This window comes from Mytilus galloprovincialis, chromosome 1 (genome assembly GCF_965363235.1).
Source record: "Mytilus galloprovincialis chromosome 1, xbMytGall1.hap1.1, whole genome shotgun sequence".
Classification (NCBI taxonomy): domain Eukaryota; kingdom Metazoa; phylum Mollusca; class Bivalvia; order Mytilida; family Mytilidae; genus Mytilus; species Mytilus galloprovincialis.
This window is the reverse complement of record NC_134838.1, coordinates 20,922,823-20,942,362: the sequence shown is the minus strand read 5'-3', so window position 1 is coordinate 20,942,362 and position 19,540 is coordinate 20,922,823. Positions and strand designations below refer to the sequence as shown.

Sequence of the window (19,540 nt, the reverse complement as noted above, 5' to 3'; positions counted from 1 at the left end):
ACAGAGTTTTATATCAATTTCCAAAGGATATCTGCCCAATTCTCCATATATCATAGAATTAGGTGTAGAATTTTTAACCTTAAGCAAAAGTTTTCAGAATTACATATGAACCCTTTCTATAACCGAATTATTACCAAAACCCCAGACTTCACTACCATAAATTAAAATAGGTTTAACAATCTTATCAAACAATTCGATTTGACATTCAATAGAAAGATTGTGCAATCTTCCTTTTTTGATAACATCGTACATAGCACATGTGGCTTTTTTTGCTTGTGTTTTTTTGCCTTTAAAAAACTTCCTGTTCTACTGAATAAGACACCTTAATAAGTAAACTCATTAACAATTTCTAGTACAATATCGTTATAATTAAACTGAACATTATTAGGTAGTCTCCCTTTAGAGAAAATTACAATTTTACTTTTTTATACATTCACTTTCAATTTCTACACTTCACAGTATTCAGATAAAGTATCCAGTTGCTTTTGTAAGACTGATAACAAAACTGTATCATCTACATGAACAGATGACTATATGGAATGGGTTTAACTCATTGTTGAAGGCTATAGGGTGACCTATTGTTGTTAATTTCTGTCATTTGGTCTCTTGTGGAAAGTTGTCTCATTGGCAATCATAACACATTTTCGTACTTTTACATGGAGGCAGAAACCCAACAATAAACAACAGAACATCTAAAAGTATCTGCATCATCAAGGGTCTTTACAATTAGCTGGTACCCATTGATTGTTATATATAAATGAACCTAAATATGATTCGTGAAACGAAAACAATAATATCACAGTTTTCTGAATTTACCTTCATCAGGAATACTCAAACCAAAACATTTGAAAGTCACAGATGTATAAATATGTATAGGACTAATTTTAAAATGGACCTACAAAGAATAGCTATATCATACAAGGTCAACTTTGTCTGAAGAAGTTCAAATGGTACATTTGTAGTTTTTTGTAATCTAAATATCAACAGAGAATTTTAGGCAATATGTTATAAATTATGTTGGTACCAAAGGACTGACTGTACATATTGGTAGCTGATGAACTTGATGAATATTGTATTATAATAATAGCCACTCCATTTTTCATGTTTCCATAAGCTTGAAAATTTCATTGTACCGACACAGCTGCAATTAGTGTTGCAACTTTATAAAGATTGATTAAAGATCAAAATTATAAACTGGAAAAGACAAGACCTTGCTGTGAGACTTAAAAAAGACAAATAATAAACGGATCTTGTGGTATGACATTATTATAGTTACTTAACTGATGATTGAACAGCTGGTATTAATCACATTACATAATATTGTTGTCTCTTTCCTGGACATCCAAGAGAAACTACTTTAATAGTACATAAAAAGGATACGAGAAATAGTCCAAAATTTGGACAGAACATACCACCTACCAAAACACAAATAAACCAAATATAGTTGACCTATTACTTATTGTATATATGAGAAGGGAACCAAACCATGAAATCGAAATCATGGTAAGATGATACAAGCTGAACAGATATGTACAGCTTATAATCATTCAAGACACCAAATATATATGTTGCCCTATTGCATATAGTATTTGAAAAACTTGAAAAACATACCAAAACACAAAAACTTGACATGGATCACTGAAACATGAAAATGAGGTAAAGGTCAGATGAAACCTGTATGTCATTGATGGATACCCCTTTTGTTGTTCAATTATGTACACCTTGCAATCATTTCTGAATATATATACCACATACATTTTGCCTACTCATAGGCGGATCCAAGGGGGGGGGGGGGGCCTCCCTTTTGTGGGAAAAATTTGGTTGATTATATAGGGAATCACTGAAGCATGACTGGAGCGGCCCCCCTTGGGTAAAGTTCTGGATCCGCCACTGCTACTGAGAAACAGACATAACCATGCAAAATTAAAACTTGATCACTGATCCATGAAATGAGGTCAATGTTAGGTAAACCCTGCCTGATGGACAAGTACACTTTACAAGGAACCCATATACCAAATCTAGTTGTCCTATTACTCATAATAATTGAGAAATTCTCATGACAAAAATATTAACATTTCAAAGCAGTCACTGAACCATGAAAATGTGGTCCAGAACAATAGACATGTGTCAGGTTAGTGTAACAAATAAATCTAGACATGTGTAAAGGTCTAATTGATAGCAGAGTTCTTGAAATCCTTTCCGCTGGTCTTACTTAAAAGAAAATCTACTGGTCTTTACAATTACTATTATTGTAAAATAATAATATTGTGTCAGTCAGTTGCCAAATTTTGGTGGTCCGACTAAGGACCTATGTAAACAGCAATATTCCTACTAAAACAATATATTCTGCTTTATGAGGTGGAAGGATCCATCAAATTATCTTTTGTTCTTGTTTCTTTCTCTTTAAATTATAACACAATTTGGTAATTTTATCATAAAGATTTATTTTTTGTCTTCTTTGATTGTTCCATCGCTATTGCATACGAGTATACCATTGTATTCACTACAACTCCTTGTTTTGTAAAGTCTGAAATAAAAATAAAAAATTGTAATATTAATTTTTAAATTGAAATAAAGAAAGAAACGTTTCTTATGAAGTAATACATTAACAATACCAGTATTTATAAAAGGTATAAGAACTTATGAGTAACCTTATTGAACGACAACTGCCAAATAAGTCTTATACTATTTTCACTCAACATGTAGAAAAATTCAGTGTTGGCAATCAGTGAGAAGGCGTATGGAGGATTCAAAAAGTGGTCATATACAATACAGCTAATCAATTTCAATCTGACAGTCAAAAATGAAGTCATTCTTCGAACAAATACCTAAACACGATCAGTGAATGTACAACTTATTTGGTAAATTGTTTTTAAAAGTTAACATCGACATAATAAAAATGTGTACTTTTTTCAAATATATGTGACCATAACTGCATTGTCAAGTAGATCAAACCATAATTTAACCTGACAATGGATATGGATGGACTGATGGACAAACACAGCCCACCACCCTCTACTATTATAATTGAGATATATAAGATTTGAAAGAATCTCTATTTTTCTTTGGAAATTTTTAAAAATATAGAAATATATATGTTCTTACCATTTAATTTGTTAAGAAGTTCATCTGTAGGAATACATAATACTTCTATAAACTCTGAAACAGAATGAAAAAAATATAATACATGTATCAACAAATTTAAAGGAAATAAAATCATGGACATTTTTTAGGCCCTTTATAGCTTGTTGTTCCGTGTGAGCCAATGCTTCATGTTGAAGACCTTACTTTGAACTATAATGGTTTTTCTTTTACAAATAGTGACTTGGATATGATTTCTTATTGGCACTCATACCACATCTTCTTATATTTACACACCATCACCATTTATAATGAAACTGTCTCCGATATTCTATTTTCTTGTAATGTTTTCATACCCTTTTCAAAACTTGTATGATTATTTTAAAGAATGCTTTTTTGATTGAATTAAAAAAAATAAGTTTTGATTAATATTTAATAAGGGGAGATAACTCATAAACTGATCATTAGTTGCTTCCCTTTAAAAAGCCTCATGTTGAAATAATCTTAAACATGCATTAAAACTATGTGAATTAAGTTTTTTATCATACATTGAACTTATGATGTCGTCCCTAGGTGTGGGTAGAAAGATCTTCATTGAAATAAGATGTGCCAATACTTATACAACTGATCATCAAATATCATTAACCATTAGTTGTTCCCCTTAATCTCACCTAATCACAAACTTCATAATGAAACTCCACAAATGGGTCCTCTTAAAATGAGCAAATAACAAACTTTAATAAATTGTCAATGCAACCTACACTGACAATGAGGTTTTTATAACAAACTTGAATACCCATGAGGGTCTTGCAGGGTCAGATTACACTGACTTATAGTTATCCCAATTATATATCACCCAGTTCTGATCCTTGTTAGTAACTCACCTGACTCTTCTGTTTTCCACAAACAAACATAAAAAATAAGATTTCAAAGTATAATAAAGAATTTGACAGTAAAATGTTTTGATGTGAACAAATGTTAAGTATTTTATATTTATAATACATTTATGTAGGATTTTTTTTGTAGGTACTCTTTATTTTTGTATTCAAAATGTGACTTTAAGGAACTATTATGTTAGATCATTTTCTAATATATAATTTGTATCTTGCTTAGTTTGATCAAGATGCACAATTCATTTCATGTATGTGGTAATCATAGCCTTTTTTCCCAACAACCCCTCTGCCTCTAATCTCAAGGGTTATTAACTTTGTTAGACTTTAAAACATATAAAAATAATGTCTTTCTAGTTGAGATGATTTATGATTCTATAGATTCTTAGCTATGTAACTCTAGCGTTACTTTTCATAACAATAGTGTGCACCAATGTTCAGGAAACCATTACATAACATTATGTTTTAAAGTCTCTTTGCTCATATTCTCCTGCAGGAAACAGTACATTATAGGGGTGGATCCAGCCATTTTAAAAATGGTGGAGATGGGGTGTTTCAATGTTCCAACATATATATCAATAATGCAATCTTATCAAGATATGTTTTTTTTGTATGAACGTACCTAGTTTATTTTTGGGATGAATATTACTATCAATATCTCCATCAATCTGTAAAATGATATAATAAAGCATTATTGATTATAATGACATCTTAAAGAGGCTTATCATTCACTAGGTTAAATACAATAAATAAATTTTGATAGGATATAATAAGGTTAAATCTTCCATTCAAATGTCAATCTGAGTACATAACATCATGGAACAATTGGTTCTTACTGTGATGCAAAAACATAAACATTGTGACATAGAAATTAATGGGAAATAGCACAAATTTGAAAGTCATCTATGTATTAATTGTCCAGAGACACAGTGATTATCATTTCAACCCAGCAGTTATATTGATAGCATTCTGGTTAAAGAACACTAAAATATTCTTCCATTCATGCTTTTATTATGGTTTCTCTTTGCAGAAACTAAATTTTCTATTGTTTTTGTTGATATTTATCCATTATTTGATTAACAAAGAACTAAGTTATTTTTACTCTAGAAATGAAATACTGTACATGTTGTATGGATAGAGCATATTTAGCAATGCTTTTATAAGGTCTTTTTCTAGTTATAGCACAGAAAGATAAACAAGGGTTAAAAAACTATCATATGTGTCTTGTCAGTCACTATTTAGAAGAGGGCTATAACTCTTTCTTAATAATATGTATACAGTCAGCACTCATTATTTTCAAAGTAAAATAGATTGACAAATATAATTTGATTTATCAGAGTAAATATAATGCAAATCTACATAAAAAAGACAGATATATTACTTTGTGATAAAATGAAATTTGAGATAAAAGAGTTTGAGATAACAAGAGTGAACTGTATATGTATATACATGTACAGTGTTTAATTAAGTATCATTTCATCATGTCATTATCTGTAAAACTTACTTCTGCTGTTATTAAATGACATGTTGTCCCACCAATCCCTGGGTCCAAACAAGTAACTGAAATAAATATACTCACTTAAAGATTGTCAATGTATGTTGTGTTGATATCTAATGTTGGAGTATTGTCGTATACTTGTAATTTTTACACAAAGATTTCATTAAGGGATATATGTAGCTTAAAGAATATATATAAGAAATTTTAAAACTAAAAATTTCTATGAGCTCTTTCTGACAAACTTGATCCTGCTTAACTCTTCAGACAGAATACAACAATGTTACTGACAATGATTGACATTTATATTTTATTTTACAATATGGTCATCTATGTTGTGATGTTATGCTATTGTTTCAGAAAAAGGGAGAAGGTTTGGATCCATTAAAACGTTTAATCCCGCTGCAAATGTTTGCACCTGTCCTAAGTCAGGAATCTGATGTACAGTAGTTGTTGTTTGTTTATGTAATTTATATGTGCTTCTCGTTCCTCATTTTTTTATTTAATGTAGATTAGACCGTTGGTTTTCCGGTTTGAATGGTTTTAAACTAGTAATTTTGGGGCCCTTTATAGCTTGTTGTTCGGTGTGAGCCAAGGCTTTGTGTTGAAGGACGTACATTGACCTATAATGGTTTACCTTTTTTTTAAATTGTTATTTGGATGGAGAGTTGTCTCATTGGCACTCATACCACATCTTCCTATGAATTTATTTAAATTGGATACTGTGGATTCAATTATTTTTCATGGGTGGCAATTTTCATGGATGAAGGGAAATTTGTATGTTCGTGTATATTTAATTTTGTGGTTTAAATGTAGTCTACATACAAGCCTAAAAAAAAAGTTATTCATTGAACATTAAATTTTGTTGTTTACCAATACACGAAAAATCAATGAAAACTGGTATCAAGGAATGATAAAAAATTAAGGTTCTATTTCAATATCTATACAGAAAGCACTTTCTTAGGAGAACTAAGCATTAATACAATCAAGAGCAACGTCTGCAGAGCCTATGTTCATCCAATAGAATAAGCTGATAATTTTTTTATATTACAACAGCTTTTCAAGTGATGGTGCTGGGATTCAGTATATACCTACTGACTTATATTTTAATATTCCTGTGTAAACCTATGGTTCTGGTGCAGATAAGTACCTGGTGATTCATGTTTCAGTGTTCCTATGTAACCGGTTTCTTCCTTCAATTCTCTTAGACCACATGTTGCTGCTGTTTCATCTGGATCAATTAATCCTAAAAATGAACTATCTTTATCAATATTCTATATACAAATTAAAACAAGAAAAAGATAATTTGCTTTTCTAAAAAGTGATTCACACAATTCCCAATTTTGAAAAAGTTATAGAACTGTCTTCAAAGAAGTCTATATTGATTTTAATTATCACTTCAATAAAAAATAACATTTCCTAGTTATAATGAGTAATTTCCATGTTCCTTTATTGTTATTTCTGAACATCATTTAATATATGTTTATTCACATAATGGAAACTACAAGAGGAGGGGGTAGATTGTAACCTTTGGCTAGAAAATATGTTGATTCCAGACTCTGAAAGGAATGGATTATATTGATAGATATGTAATTACCAGCAGGGAATTCCAGTGTGTAACATTTCATTGGGGGTCTGTACTGTTTGACAAGGACTAAACAATCATATTTCAACATCCTTTTAAGTATGGCTATCACACATACAGCTGTAAAATAAAATACATGTATCTTTAACCACAATCCATCAAATCATGGTAAAACAAATTACAACAAACAAATTAATTATTATAAATTATTTCTCAAAATTTGTAATTTATTTTAAAAGACAATTATAAAAGTTTTTATACAGCCAATTTGCAAAACTTTCACGAACATTTCTTTTTCATATGGAATCAATTCATACTCTGAAATTTTTCCACCAATTCATTATTAAATTTTCAATTCTTGTCCAAATTTCACAAAAATTCTTTAACATTCATAAACATTGTGTATACAAATTTTTGAAAATCAGTTGAGGCAATCATGACTTGATCTCCTTTATAGAAGTGCAAAGATAGAAAGATGGACAGACTGATGAACAGACAGAGTTATTCTTACAGGGCACTGTCAACAAGTCATTTTATTCTTGATAAATTTCAATTGTTTCTCAGATTGCTTGGGAAAATGTATCAATAGTGATCATTAGTCTGATTGAAATATCTTTTAATCTGATAAATTTGAGGTTTAAAGTTAGATATAAACCAGATGCTCCACAGGGCACAGCTTTATACGAACGCAGAGGTCGAACCCTGAACGGTTGGGGCTAGTATGGCCACAACATTCAAGCTTGATACAGCTCTGAATTTGGATTGTGATTAAATAGTTGACACAGCATAGGTTTCTGACACAGAATGAATGTGCCCTAATGAACTTGAAGTTATTTTTTCGCTTTTGGGCAATTCACTATGCTGTTGAATATTAATCCGCTCAAAAAAATAATAAGTATTATATACACATTTCATTAAATTTAGTTGAGACAAACTTAAGTTAAGAAAACAGAAACTTAAAAATTCTTCAATTTTTCCTTTGGAAAGGGGCATATCCCTAGAATGGTAATCAAAATGCTTGTAATCACTGAATGGTAAAGACTGCTTTAATTTATCAGTTGGTAGTAAAGTGAATATTGCATTGTTTATTGTATATAGCATTGATTTAAGTTGATTCAACTACTATTCTGGACAAAGAAAGACAACTCCAATTTTCAAAGATGATTTCAGAAAACATTGGTTTTAGGTGATTCAACAACCATTCTGAACAAAGAAAGATAACTCTAATTTATTGTCTTGAAACTACAAAAATGCTTGTTTTTGGCCCCATTTTGGCCCTTTATTCCTAGACTGTTTGCCCCATAACCCACAATATATATCCCAACCTTCTACTTATGATATTAAACATTGTGGTACAATTTCAGAACAATTGAAATACTAATACACAATTTTTTGTACTAACACTAGATAAATGTTTGTTTTGAGCCCCTTTTGCCCCCCCCCCCTTATTCCTTAACCTTAGGGACCATAACCCCCAAAATCAATCCCAAGCTTCCTTTTGTGGTTATAAACATTGTGTTAACATTTTAATTATTTCTGTTAACTTATACTAAAGTTATTATCCGGAAACCATCTGTCTTCGGACGACGCTGACACTGACGACGACTTGACACCAATATGCGACCGCAAAATTTTTTGCAGTCGTATAAAAACTATAAACCTTTATTCTTCGGAAATAAGATATTTTTATTTCTAGAATAAATATGAATTTCATATTGAAAAAAAAATATATATTTCGGTAACTGATTCATATTTACCATCCGATCCCGTCTGTGAAGTTGTCCTAGAAACAGCTTCCCAAGTTCTAGAAATAGAAATTGTGATTTTTCATGTTATATCACAAACTGTTATTTTTGTTTTCATTGAGATTGGAGTGATGGACTTGCAGAAACAGGGGTATATTAATCTCATTCACCAGTGATGGACTTGCAGAAACAGGGGTATATTAATCTCATTCACCAGTGATGGACTTGCAGAAACAGGGGTATATTAATCTCATTCACCAGTTTCTTCTATGATGTCCGAATATTTCTAATATTCATATTTATGTACTGTATGAAATCAAAGAATGTTATAACTCGTCGTATAAAACAGTATATGAATCTGTTTTAACATTAAAACTTAAGTAACAGTGTAAGGTATATTATCACCCCCAAAAACATTCCAGGACGGTATGGTACTAGTAGCTGGTCTTTGTAAGGTAAATTGACAACTATCTTACTTTATATCAGGCTTTTTTTCTTTATACATGAGAAAATATTCTGTATCATAACAACTGTAGTGTCTTATATTTTTACAATTGTTCTTCAATATATACATTGGTAGATATATCCATGCATTTTATTGATAAAAGAGACGATTGAAGTTATACTGTAATACTTCATTCATAGATTTACCTTTCCTTTCCGGTAGGGTCTGTGTATGTGATCTGACTGAGGGACAACCATTTTCCACATGAAATCTCCTAAAAAAGAGTATTCAATGAATTCTTTCAAACTTGTCAATTCCATAAGCTCTGTACCCTTTTAGAAACACCCTTTACATATATGGTAAAAAATATGTTGATTCTAATGCTACTTAAACTTTAGATACTGTTGACATGCAAATTTACTATGGGTTTACTTTGACTAATCTTAAATTTGTTCTATAACTACAATATTATTACAATTTATTTTTTGGCTTCTAATGATGTTAAATTTGGGGCCCTTTATAGCTTGTTATTTGGTGTGTGCCAAGGCTCAGTGTTGAAGGTCGTACCTTGACCTATAATGGTTTACTTTTATAAATTGTTATTTGGATGGAGATTTGTCTCATTGGCACTCATACCACATCTTCCTATATCTATATAAAAGTTTCATGAGGGTTAAAACATATATTATCAAGGTTTTTAATAAGAAATGCATCTGTTATTCAGGTTTAAAATTTTTCAATTTTTAATCATACAACTAAGAATGTGTCACAATATAGCTTTGTACTGGGTTTTAATATATATTTATATGCAAACCATTTTGAATGTGACTAGTGTATTTTTATTTCTTCATCTTTTCTTATTATTTTGCCATAATTTGATGGTAATCTATCAATTTGTTGTTGCATTTTTTTCCATTTTATTTTGTGTCATCGAAAGTTATGCAAGATGATGTGACATAACTTTTTTTTTAAAAAGTGTTCATTCAAAGCAATTTGAAAGCTTATCTTTAAAATGCAAATTTCTAAAATAAGTGGCAAAATTTTTGGTAAAGTGAGATAAAGAAAAAAGGAAAAAGACCTTAAAAAAGTTTATTCATTATAGGCAGATTGATAAGGTGATTGCTTCATCTTGTCAGGTCTTCTTGCTTACTAATTAGTAAAATATTAAATATATATTAAATATCTAACCAAATTTGACACACTGTTGGTTAACTGGCAATTTTGTTTGATTCTCATTTCTGTTTTTTAAAGAGCGTCAAAAGACGATGTGTGTGTGTGTATATGAAAAAAACTGCTTTGCTGAGCACAGCTGGATACAATGGCACAAGTCCAACCCTGAACAGTTGGGGCAAAAATGGACACAATATTCACTTGATACAGGTCTGAATTTGGATTGTAATTAAATATTTGACACAGAATAACTGTAGGCAAAGAACTAAAAATTGGATATAGGATTAGAATTTATATTGTTTTTTTGCTAAATTAAGGAAAACACTATGCTGTTGCAAATACCCCCCCCCTAAAAAAATACTCCCCCCTTTTTGGGGGGCAAAGAGAAATTTTCTTTTTTACTTTCTGAAATCTGATTTCCCCCCCCCCCCCCAATATTTTTTCCATCTCCCCCTCCTTTTTCCAAAAATTCTTTCCCTAAGATATGGACATAATCTCAATTCAAATTTCCAATGAAGTTTGCAACCATAATTACCCAGTTAAATACATCATTCAGTCTTAAAGTCATATGAAACCAGTGAGTGGTGAAAAATAATGTTTATCCAATTATTGAACCAATGCATGTATATATCATAAACTTAGAACTCTGTGCACGATTTTGTCATTTTTTACGCAAATATATTGTATAATAGTCAATTTTTTTTCTCTCTGTCTGTTATGATTTGACAAATATGGCTGCTCATTAAATGCCGTGTTTTAAAGCCGAAGTTTACCGATTGTCACCTTATAGTAAATAAATAACAAAAAGCATGGGTATTGAGCACGTGTTTAACATGTACAATCAGACAATTGTTTATTTGAATGACAGATCCATGCGTATTGCGATCGCCGGATTTTTACGAGGTGGGTTACGCTTAGGTCACTATGAATACGGAAAATATGTCGGCGAATTGCTTCCTGGAAGCAAGCAATTTAAAAACAAATAAACTTCTTCTAAATGTGGACAAATTAAAGAATTTTCTGCAGAAAACAGTATATGTACATAAGTTGTATAATGAAAACTATATACATATCCATTTAGTTATTAAAAACATATTCATGATTTTTTTTTAATTTGAGGTTTCTTATGACTTTAAAATAGAAAATGACATACATAATCATGGCTTAGACATGTTAGAATAGATATTCCTTATAAATCAGCATTTTTTTCAAATAGTAACTCCTAAAAATAAATTGAGAGCTAATCACATCAAGACAACATTCTTTAAATACATAATTCATAAGCAGTGTAAGGGAGGTTATTGTCAATGTTGTGTTTGAATTACCTCCCTTACACTGCTTTTAAATTATGTTTGGTACTAAAAATAATTGTCCATTAACAAGGAAACCCTTGTTTTCCAGTGTTTTTGCCCCTAATTCCTAAACGGTTAGAAACATTACCCTGTTAAGCCAGTCCTAACCATTCCTTTGTGTAATGCAAACTTGTGGTATAATTTCAGAGAGATCCATACACCATTCCACAAGTCATTGTCTTGAAACTAGAAAAAATCTTACTTGGGCCCTTTTTTGGCCCCTTATTCTTTAACTGTTGGGGCCATAACCCCCCAAATCAATCCCAACCTTCCTTTTGTGGTCATAAACCTTGTGTTTAAATTTCATTGATTTCTATTTATTTATACTAAAGTCATTGTCCCGAAACCAAATGTTGACGACACATAATTTTCACAGTTGTAAAAAAAGCTGTAGAAAATGTTATAACCCATTCTAAGTCCAAATATTTATAACCTAAGCCTAATGGGTCCCAAAAACCCCTTTATCCTGGGTTAAAAAAACCCAAATGGTTGGATCTGCCCTGAGTTATTGTGTTCCTTCGTATCCATGATTGGAAAAATATAATAGTCCCAAAAGATCTAGAGATGATAAGAACATTTGGCTGGGATTTCAACAAGGGAATGGCAGTCAAATAGCAGTACATGTCACATTTATAGATTATACCTCCTCTTTCACAAAACGACTCTGGCGGATTTCATTATTGTCAGTCATTTTCTTTCTCACAACTGCAGATACTGAGATATTACGAACTTTTATAGAACTCTTTAAATGGCTTTTGAGTATTTTAGCACGTATTTGTTTTAAAATATGCGCTACTGAAATAGAAACGTGTTGTTGATAAACAATCATGACATTTACGTAACATTAGAAGAAAACCTAGGTAGATTCCGAAAGAAAAAAGTAAAAGTTGCGGGAAATTTAATTTCGGTAAAGAAAGTAATTTATATCTGGTAAATTTTCGTGGATACTCTTTCCAGAGACATATAATAGTATCTGCTCTTTCAGATAAAAAAAAGTTTTATTTTCATGATTAATTATGCAGTTTCCCCTCTTCTGAAACTTCGAAATAAAGTCTTATTTTTTTCAAAAACATACATGGTTCATGGTTGAGAGACTAATTCTCAGGTAGGGAGAACCTATTTCAACAAAAAAAGATTGGTCCAATATGTGACAGTAATCATCACCACTAATTTTGTATGTCTTTGATGGCACATAATAGTTTACCATTAAGCCTTATAGGTAAACTTAAAAACTTTGAAACTTTATCTTATCATAATCAGAGACAAAAATGGAAAGAGGAGGAGGTGGGAGGGGGGTTGTCGTTCAGAATTTCATTTTTATTTTTTTGTCTGTAAGAATTTTATGTTTAGTTTTTTGACTCAATCAATCATTTTTTTTTTAATTTAAAACTAAGGTATGACAGGCACTTATATACTGTTCCCAGGATATGCCGGCGAGAATCTTGATTCAGATTATTTTTTATATGTAGTCCAATATAGTGGCTCTTTTCTTACAGTATCTGAGAAAAAAGTCAAGCCACAGAACTTAACTTTGTCCAATGAACCATGGAATTGAGGTTAAGGTATGAAGACACCTCCCAGTTGGATGTCTACACCTTCCAATTATTCCATAGTAAATAGACCATGACTTGGGTGGTGATCAAAACATAATCACAAACTTTAACAAATTGATGAGGTCTTTAAGCCACCTGAAACAGTAGGCAAATGTCACATGGTCATGTTTGATAGCTGACCTAGTTGTAAATTCAGAAATTATTGAGGGTTTTATTAATCTGAAAAATGCAGCTGTGTGATTATCGCAATATTAAGAACTTACATTCTGATATGTTATGCAGATTTTCTTGAAATTGCAATAATTTATCTCACATTTTTGTCCATTCTTTTAAAATCAAACCAATAAGTGCACGCAATAATTTCTGAATTTAAGTTTCAACACTTATTTTTTTCATGAATAAACAGAAATGTGGGTTATACTACAAAGCAACAGCTACCAAACTACAAAAATAAACAAAAGACAACTAGAGAGCAACATATAGTTATCAACAATAGAGGTGCCCATATGATATATCAACTCTCTAAATTGTCCAAAGTCTATGAAAGTTGTGAATAAATTAAACAGAAACCTTCAGAACTGCAATCAGCGTCAAATTCTCCAATTAACATTAATCAGTAGGATAAGACACAACAACCATTGATGAACTGAACTAGTACACATTTTTATCTAAGGGCCAGCTAAGGCCCATCTCCAAGTGTGAGATACTCCACGCTGCATTTAAGATTCATTGGTAGCCTGTTATCTGCTCTTTAGTCAGGTTGTTGTCTCTTTGACATTTTCCCCATTTCCATTCTCAATTTTATGATATTCCTTAGTCGGGACTGGCACATGAATATGTAATGGATTAACTCTTTTTGAAAACCTCAACTCTCCCTATTCAATTTTTTAATCAGTTGACCAAAAAATTGGCAATATTCAATACATGTACCAAGAGTGCACAGGCTGGAATGTCTCAATGCTTTACTAACCATTGATTTTAAGTTGAAAGTCTTATAGGTAAAGGTTTAACTAAAAACATCACAGGAACTCAGGTAAGATAATTGTCAGACAGACATATACTTTTTAATTTTTTATACACAGGTTTCTTTTTATATATTGAGGGTTAGCCAGTCAGATTTTTACTTCTTTCCATCTTTCAATACACCAAATATAGTTGACATATTACTGCTACATGAACAAAACAAAAAGCAGACCAAAACTCAAAAACTTTAATAACATTGACCATTGAACAACTAAAACTAAGACAACATCGAATGAAACCTGCCACATTCTTTATGCGCCTGCCTCAAGTCAGGAGCCTGTAATTCAATGGCACCCCAAGGGTGACTGGGGTATAGAAATATGGTCACTTGGTCTTCTCCCGACCGGCAGTAAAACACTTGCTGAAGTGGGGCGTCCGTTTGGCTGTGCGGGATGTATCAAGTTCGCAGTCACGTCCGGTCAGAAGGGGGACGTTAAATTTGATGCCTCGTGTAAAGAGAGTGCCACGCTCTTTGCACATTAAGAACCCTTGCAACAACTCTCTGAGGGGTCCGTAGGTGGCCTGTTGCAAGGCAAAATTTCTGTCCCTATCCAATATACCCTCATTTTCCAGTGGCAGTCCAAATTTCCCCGACCATCATCCTAGATGGCCTTAATTACAACAACCTACCTATTGTATTTATTGTGAACTTGTTCTCGTCCTGAATATGCATGAAATATTTGCCACTGGACGTTAAGCAACCAACAATCAATCAATCAATGTAATTCAATGGTTGTAGTTAGTTCATTTATGTCATACTTGTTAACTGTAAATTGTTTTGTTTATATAAATAAGGCATTTAGTTTTCTCAATTGAATTGTTTCATATTTTTTATGTCGGGCCTGTTACATACATGCTGACAGTATGGGTTTTTATTCATTGTTGACTGACCTGCAGTTGTCTATAATTGCTTTCATTTTTTTATATAAATAAGGCTGTTAGTTTTCTCGTTTGAATTGTTTTACATTGTCATTTCGGGGCCTTTTATAACTGACTATGGGGTATGGGCTTTGCTTATTGTTGAAGGCTGTAGGGTTACCTACAGTTGTTAATTTCTGTGTCATTTTGGTCTCTTGTGGACAGTTGTCTCATTGTCAATCATACCACATCTTCTTTTTTATATTAGCTTACTTTTATATGTACACCTTAGAACTATTACAAGGTATACCAAATAAAGTTGACCTAATGCTAATTGCATCTGAGATACTTGAAAAAGAAAGCTTAACATTGATTACTCATCCATGAAGTCAAAAAATATAATGAACCCTATCTGACTGACATGCAGACCTTGCTGGATCCCATATTCTAAATTCAGTTATCCTTTTACACACAAGTGAGAAGTTCACATTGGAAAGAACTAATGCTTAAATTACAAGAAGGTTTGACCAAGCTATTGATGTTTAAAAAAAACATAACCACAAACTAAACTTGAAAGTTTACACCAACAACAAAACGGAGGATCACTGTATAGCTTCTGCAACAAAATGTCTAACACTCAACAAAAATCATCCTGAACATTTATGAAATATTTGCTACTGAACATTAGGTTAAAACAATCATTTTGAATAGAAATAAAAATAAGTTGGAACAAATTTTCAAAACTTGCTTGACGTTGCTTCAATAGAGTGATTGATTGTTGTTTGTACAATAAAATATTTAGAAGATGTGGTATGATAACCAATGAGACAACTATTTAGGAGATGTGGTAGGATTACCAATGAGACAACTATTTAGAAGATGTGGTAGGATTACCAATGAGACAACTATTTAGGAGATGTGGTAGGATTACCAATGAGACAATTATTTAGGAGATGTGGTAGGATTACTAATGAGACAACTATTTAGGAGATGTGGTAGGATTACCAATGAGACAACTATTTAGATGTGGTATGATTACCCATGAGACAACTATTTAGGAGATGTGGTATGATTACCAATGAGACAACTATTTAGGAGATGTGGTATGATTACCAATGAGACAGCAGATGTGGTAGGATTACCCATGAGACAACTATTTAGGAGATGTGGTATGATTACCAATGAGACAACTATTTAGGAGATGTGGTATGATTACCAATGAGACAGGAGATGTGGTAGGATTACCAATGAGACAGGAGATGTGGTAGGATTACCCATGAGACAACTATTTAGGAGATGTGGTAGGATTACCAATGAGACAACTATTTAGGAGATGTGGTAGGATTACAAATGAGACAACTATTTAGGAGATGTGGTAGGATTACCAATGAGACAGGAGATGTGGTATGATTACCAATGAGACAGGAGATGTGGTAGGATTACCAATGAGACAACTATTTAGGAGATGTGGTAGGATTACCAATGAGACAACTATTTAGGAGATGTGGTAGGATTACCAATGAGACAACTATTTAGGAGATGTGGTAGGATTACTAATGAGACAACTATTTAGGAGATGTGGTAGGATTACCAATGAGACAGGAGATGTGGTATGATTACCAATGAGACAACTATTTAGGAGATGTGGTAGGATTACCAATGAGACAACTATTTAGGAGATGTGGTAGGATTACTAATGAGACAACTATTTAGGAGATGTGGTAGGATTACCAATGAGACAGGAGATGTGGTATGATTACCAATGAGACAACTATTTAGGAGATGTGGTATGATTACCAATGAGACAACTATTTAGGAGATGTGGTAGGATTACTAATGAGACAACTATTTAGGAGATGTGGTAGGATTACTAATGAGACAACTATTTAGGAGATGTGGTAGGATTACCAATGAGACAACTATTTAGGAGATGTGGTAGGATTACCAATGAGACAACTATTTAGGAGATGTGGTAGGATTACTAATGAGACAACTATTTAGGAGATGTGGTAGGATTACCAATGAGACAACTATTTAGGAGATGTGGTAGGATTACTAATGAGACAACTATTTAGGAGATGTGGTAGGATTACCAATGAGACAACTATTTAGGAGATGTGGTAGGATTACCAATGAGACAACTATTTAGGAGATGTGGTAGGATTACCAATGAGACAACTATTTAGGAGATGTGGTAGGATTACCAATGAGGCAGGAGATGTGGTAGGATTACCAATGAGACAACTATTTAGGAGATGTGGTAGGATTACCAATGAGACAGGAGATGTGGTAGGATTACCAATGAGACAACTATTTAGGAGATGTGGTAGGATTACCAATGAGACAGGAGATGTGGTAGGATTACCAATGAGACAACTATTTAGGAGATGTGGTACGATTACCCATGAGACAGGAGATGTGGTAGGATTACCAATGAGACAGGAGATGTGGTATGATTACCAATGAGACAGATGTGGTAGGATAACCAATGAGACAACTATTTAGGAGATGTGGTAGGATTACCAATGAGACAGGAGATGTGGTAGGATTACCAATGAGACAGGAGATGTGGTAGGATTACCAATGAGACAGGAGATGTGGTAGGATTACCAATGAGACAGGAGATGTGGTATGATTACCAATGAGACAGATGTGGTAGGATAACCAATGAGACAACTATTTAGGAGATGTGGTAGGATTACCAATGAGACAGGAGATGTGGTAGGATTACCAATGAGGCAGGAGATGTGGTAGGATTACCAATGAGACAGGAGATGTGGTATGATTACCAATGAGACAGATGTGGTAGGATAACCAATGAGACAACTATTTAGGAGATGTGGTAGGATTACCAATGAGACAGGAGATGTGGTATGATTACCAATGAGACAGATGTGGTAGGATAACCAATGAGACAACTATTTAGGAGATGTGGTAGGATTACCAATGAGACAGGAGATGTGGTAGGATTACCAATGAGACAGGAGATGTGGTAGGATTACCAATGAGACAGGAGATGTGGTAGGATTACCAATGAGACAGGAGATGTGGTAGGATTACCAATGAGACAGGAGATGTGGTAGGATTACCAATGAGACAGGAGATGTGGTATGATTACCAATGAGACAGATGTGGTAGGATAACCAATGAGACAACTATTTAGGAGATGTGGTAGGATTACCAATGAGACAGGAGATGTGGTAGGATTACCAATGAGGCAGGAGATGTGGTAGGATTACCAATGAGACAGGAGATGTGGTATGATTACCAATGAGACAGATGTGGTAGGATAACCAATGAGACAACTATTTAGGAGATGTGGTAGGATTACCAATGAGACAGGAGATGTGGTATGATTACCAATGAGACAGATGTGGTAGGATAACCAATGAGACAACTATTTAGGAGATGTGGTAGGATTACCAATGAGACAGGAGATGTGGTAGGATTACCAATGAGACAGGAGATGTGGTAGGATTACCAATGAGACAGGAGATGTGGTAGGATTACCAATGAGACAGGAGATGTGGTAGGATTACCAATGAGACAGGAGATGTGGTAGGATTACCAATGAGACAGGAGATGTGGTAGGATTACCAATGAGACAGGAGATGTGGTAGGATTACCAATGAGGCAGGAGATGTGGCAGGATTACCAATGAGACAACTATTTAGGAGATGTGGTAGGATTACCAATGAGGCAGGAGATGTGGTAGGATTACCAATGAGACAGGAGATGTGGTAGGATTACCAATGAGGCAGGAGATGTGGTAGGATTACCAATGAGACAGGAGATGTGGTAGGATTACCAATGAGACAGGAGATGTGGCAGGATTACCAATGAGACAACTATTTAGGAGATGTGGTAGGATTACCAATGAGACAGGAGATGTGGTAGGATTACCAATGAGACAGGAGATGTGGTAGGATTACCAATGAGACAGGAGATGTGGTAGGATTACCAATGAGACAGGAGATGTGGTAGGATTACCAATGAGACAGGAGATGTGGTAGGATTACCAATGAGGCAGGAGATGTGGTAGGATTACCAATGAGACAGGAGATGTGGTAGGATTACCAATGAGACAGGAGATGTGGTAGGATTACCAATGAGACAACTATTTAGGAGATGTGGTAGGATTACCAATGAGACTACTATTTAGGAGATGTGGTATGATTACCAATGAGACAACTATTTAGGAGATGTGGTATGATTACCAATGAGACTACTATTTAGGAGATGTGGTAGGATTACCAATGAGACAACTATTTCATGCATGTTCAGGATAATGCATTAGTAGAAATATTGATTGGGTCATGTTTATTTTTTCACAGAAAAAAAAC

General features: G+C 33.2%; 1 protein-coding gene across 2 annotated transcripts; it reads right to left on the bottom strand.

The window, feature by feature from the left end:
- Positions 1-2,419: 2,419 nt before the first annotated feature.
- LOC143068794 (ADP-sugar pyrophosphatase-like) lies at positions 2,420-12,605 on the bottom strand. 2 transcript variants are annotated; one of them, XM_076243098.1, is made up of 10 exons: positions 12,407-12,605; positions 9,448-9,515; positions 8,809-8,855; positions 7,064-7,171; positions 6,617-6,712; positions 5,476-5,531; positions 4,594-4,639; positions 3,966-3,974; positions 3,106-3,159; positions 2,420-2,527 (listed from the first exon to the last, which is right to left on the bottom strand). In XM_076243098.1, exons 1-10 carry the CDS (start codon positions 12,590-12,592, stop codon positions 2,433-2,435), a joined length of 765 nt encoding a protein of 254 aa, XP_076099213.1. In that variant the 5' UTR covers positions 12,593-12,605; the 3' UTR covers positions 2,420-2,432. The 2 variants fall into 2 exon arrangements, with proteins under 2 accessions (XP_076099213.1, XP_076099221.1); XM_076243106.1 differs by lacking the exon at positions 3,966-3,974.
- Between the last annotated feature and the right edge of the window lie 6,935 nt (positions 12,606-19,540).

Excerpts from the sequence above, each read along its gene's own strand:
- LOC143068794 (XM_076243098.1), bottom strand. The coding sequence starts at position 12,592 with ATGATTGTTTATCAACAACACGTTTCTATTTCAGTAGCGCATATTTTA. Across the intron at positions 7,172-8,808 it reads TTCACAGACGGGATCGGATG|CTGTATGTGTGATAGCCATA; the intron begins GTAAATATGAAT and ends TTTATTTTACAG. Across the intron at positions 6,713-7,063 it reads CACACTGGAATTCCCTGCTG|GATTAATTGATCCAGATGAA; the intron begins GTAATTACATAT and ends GTTCATTTTTAG.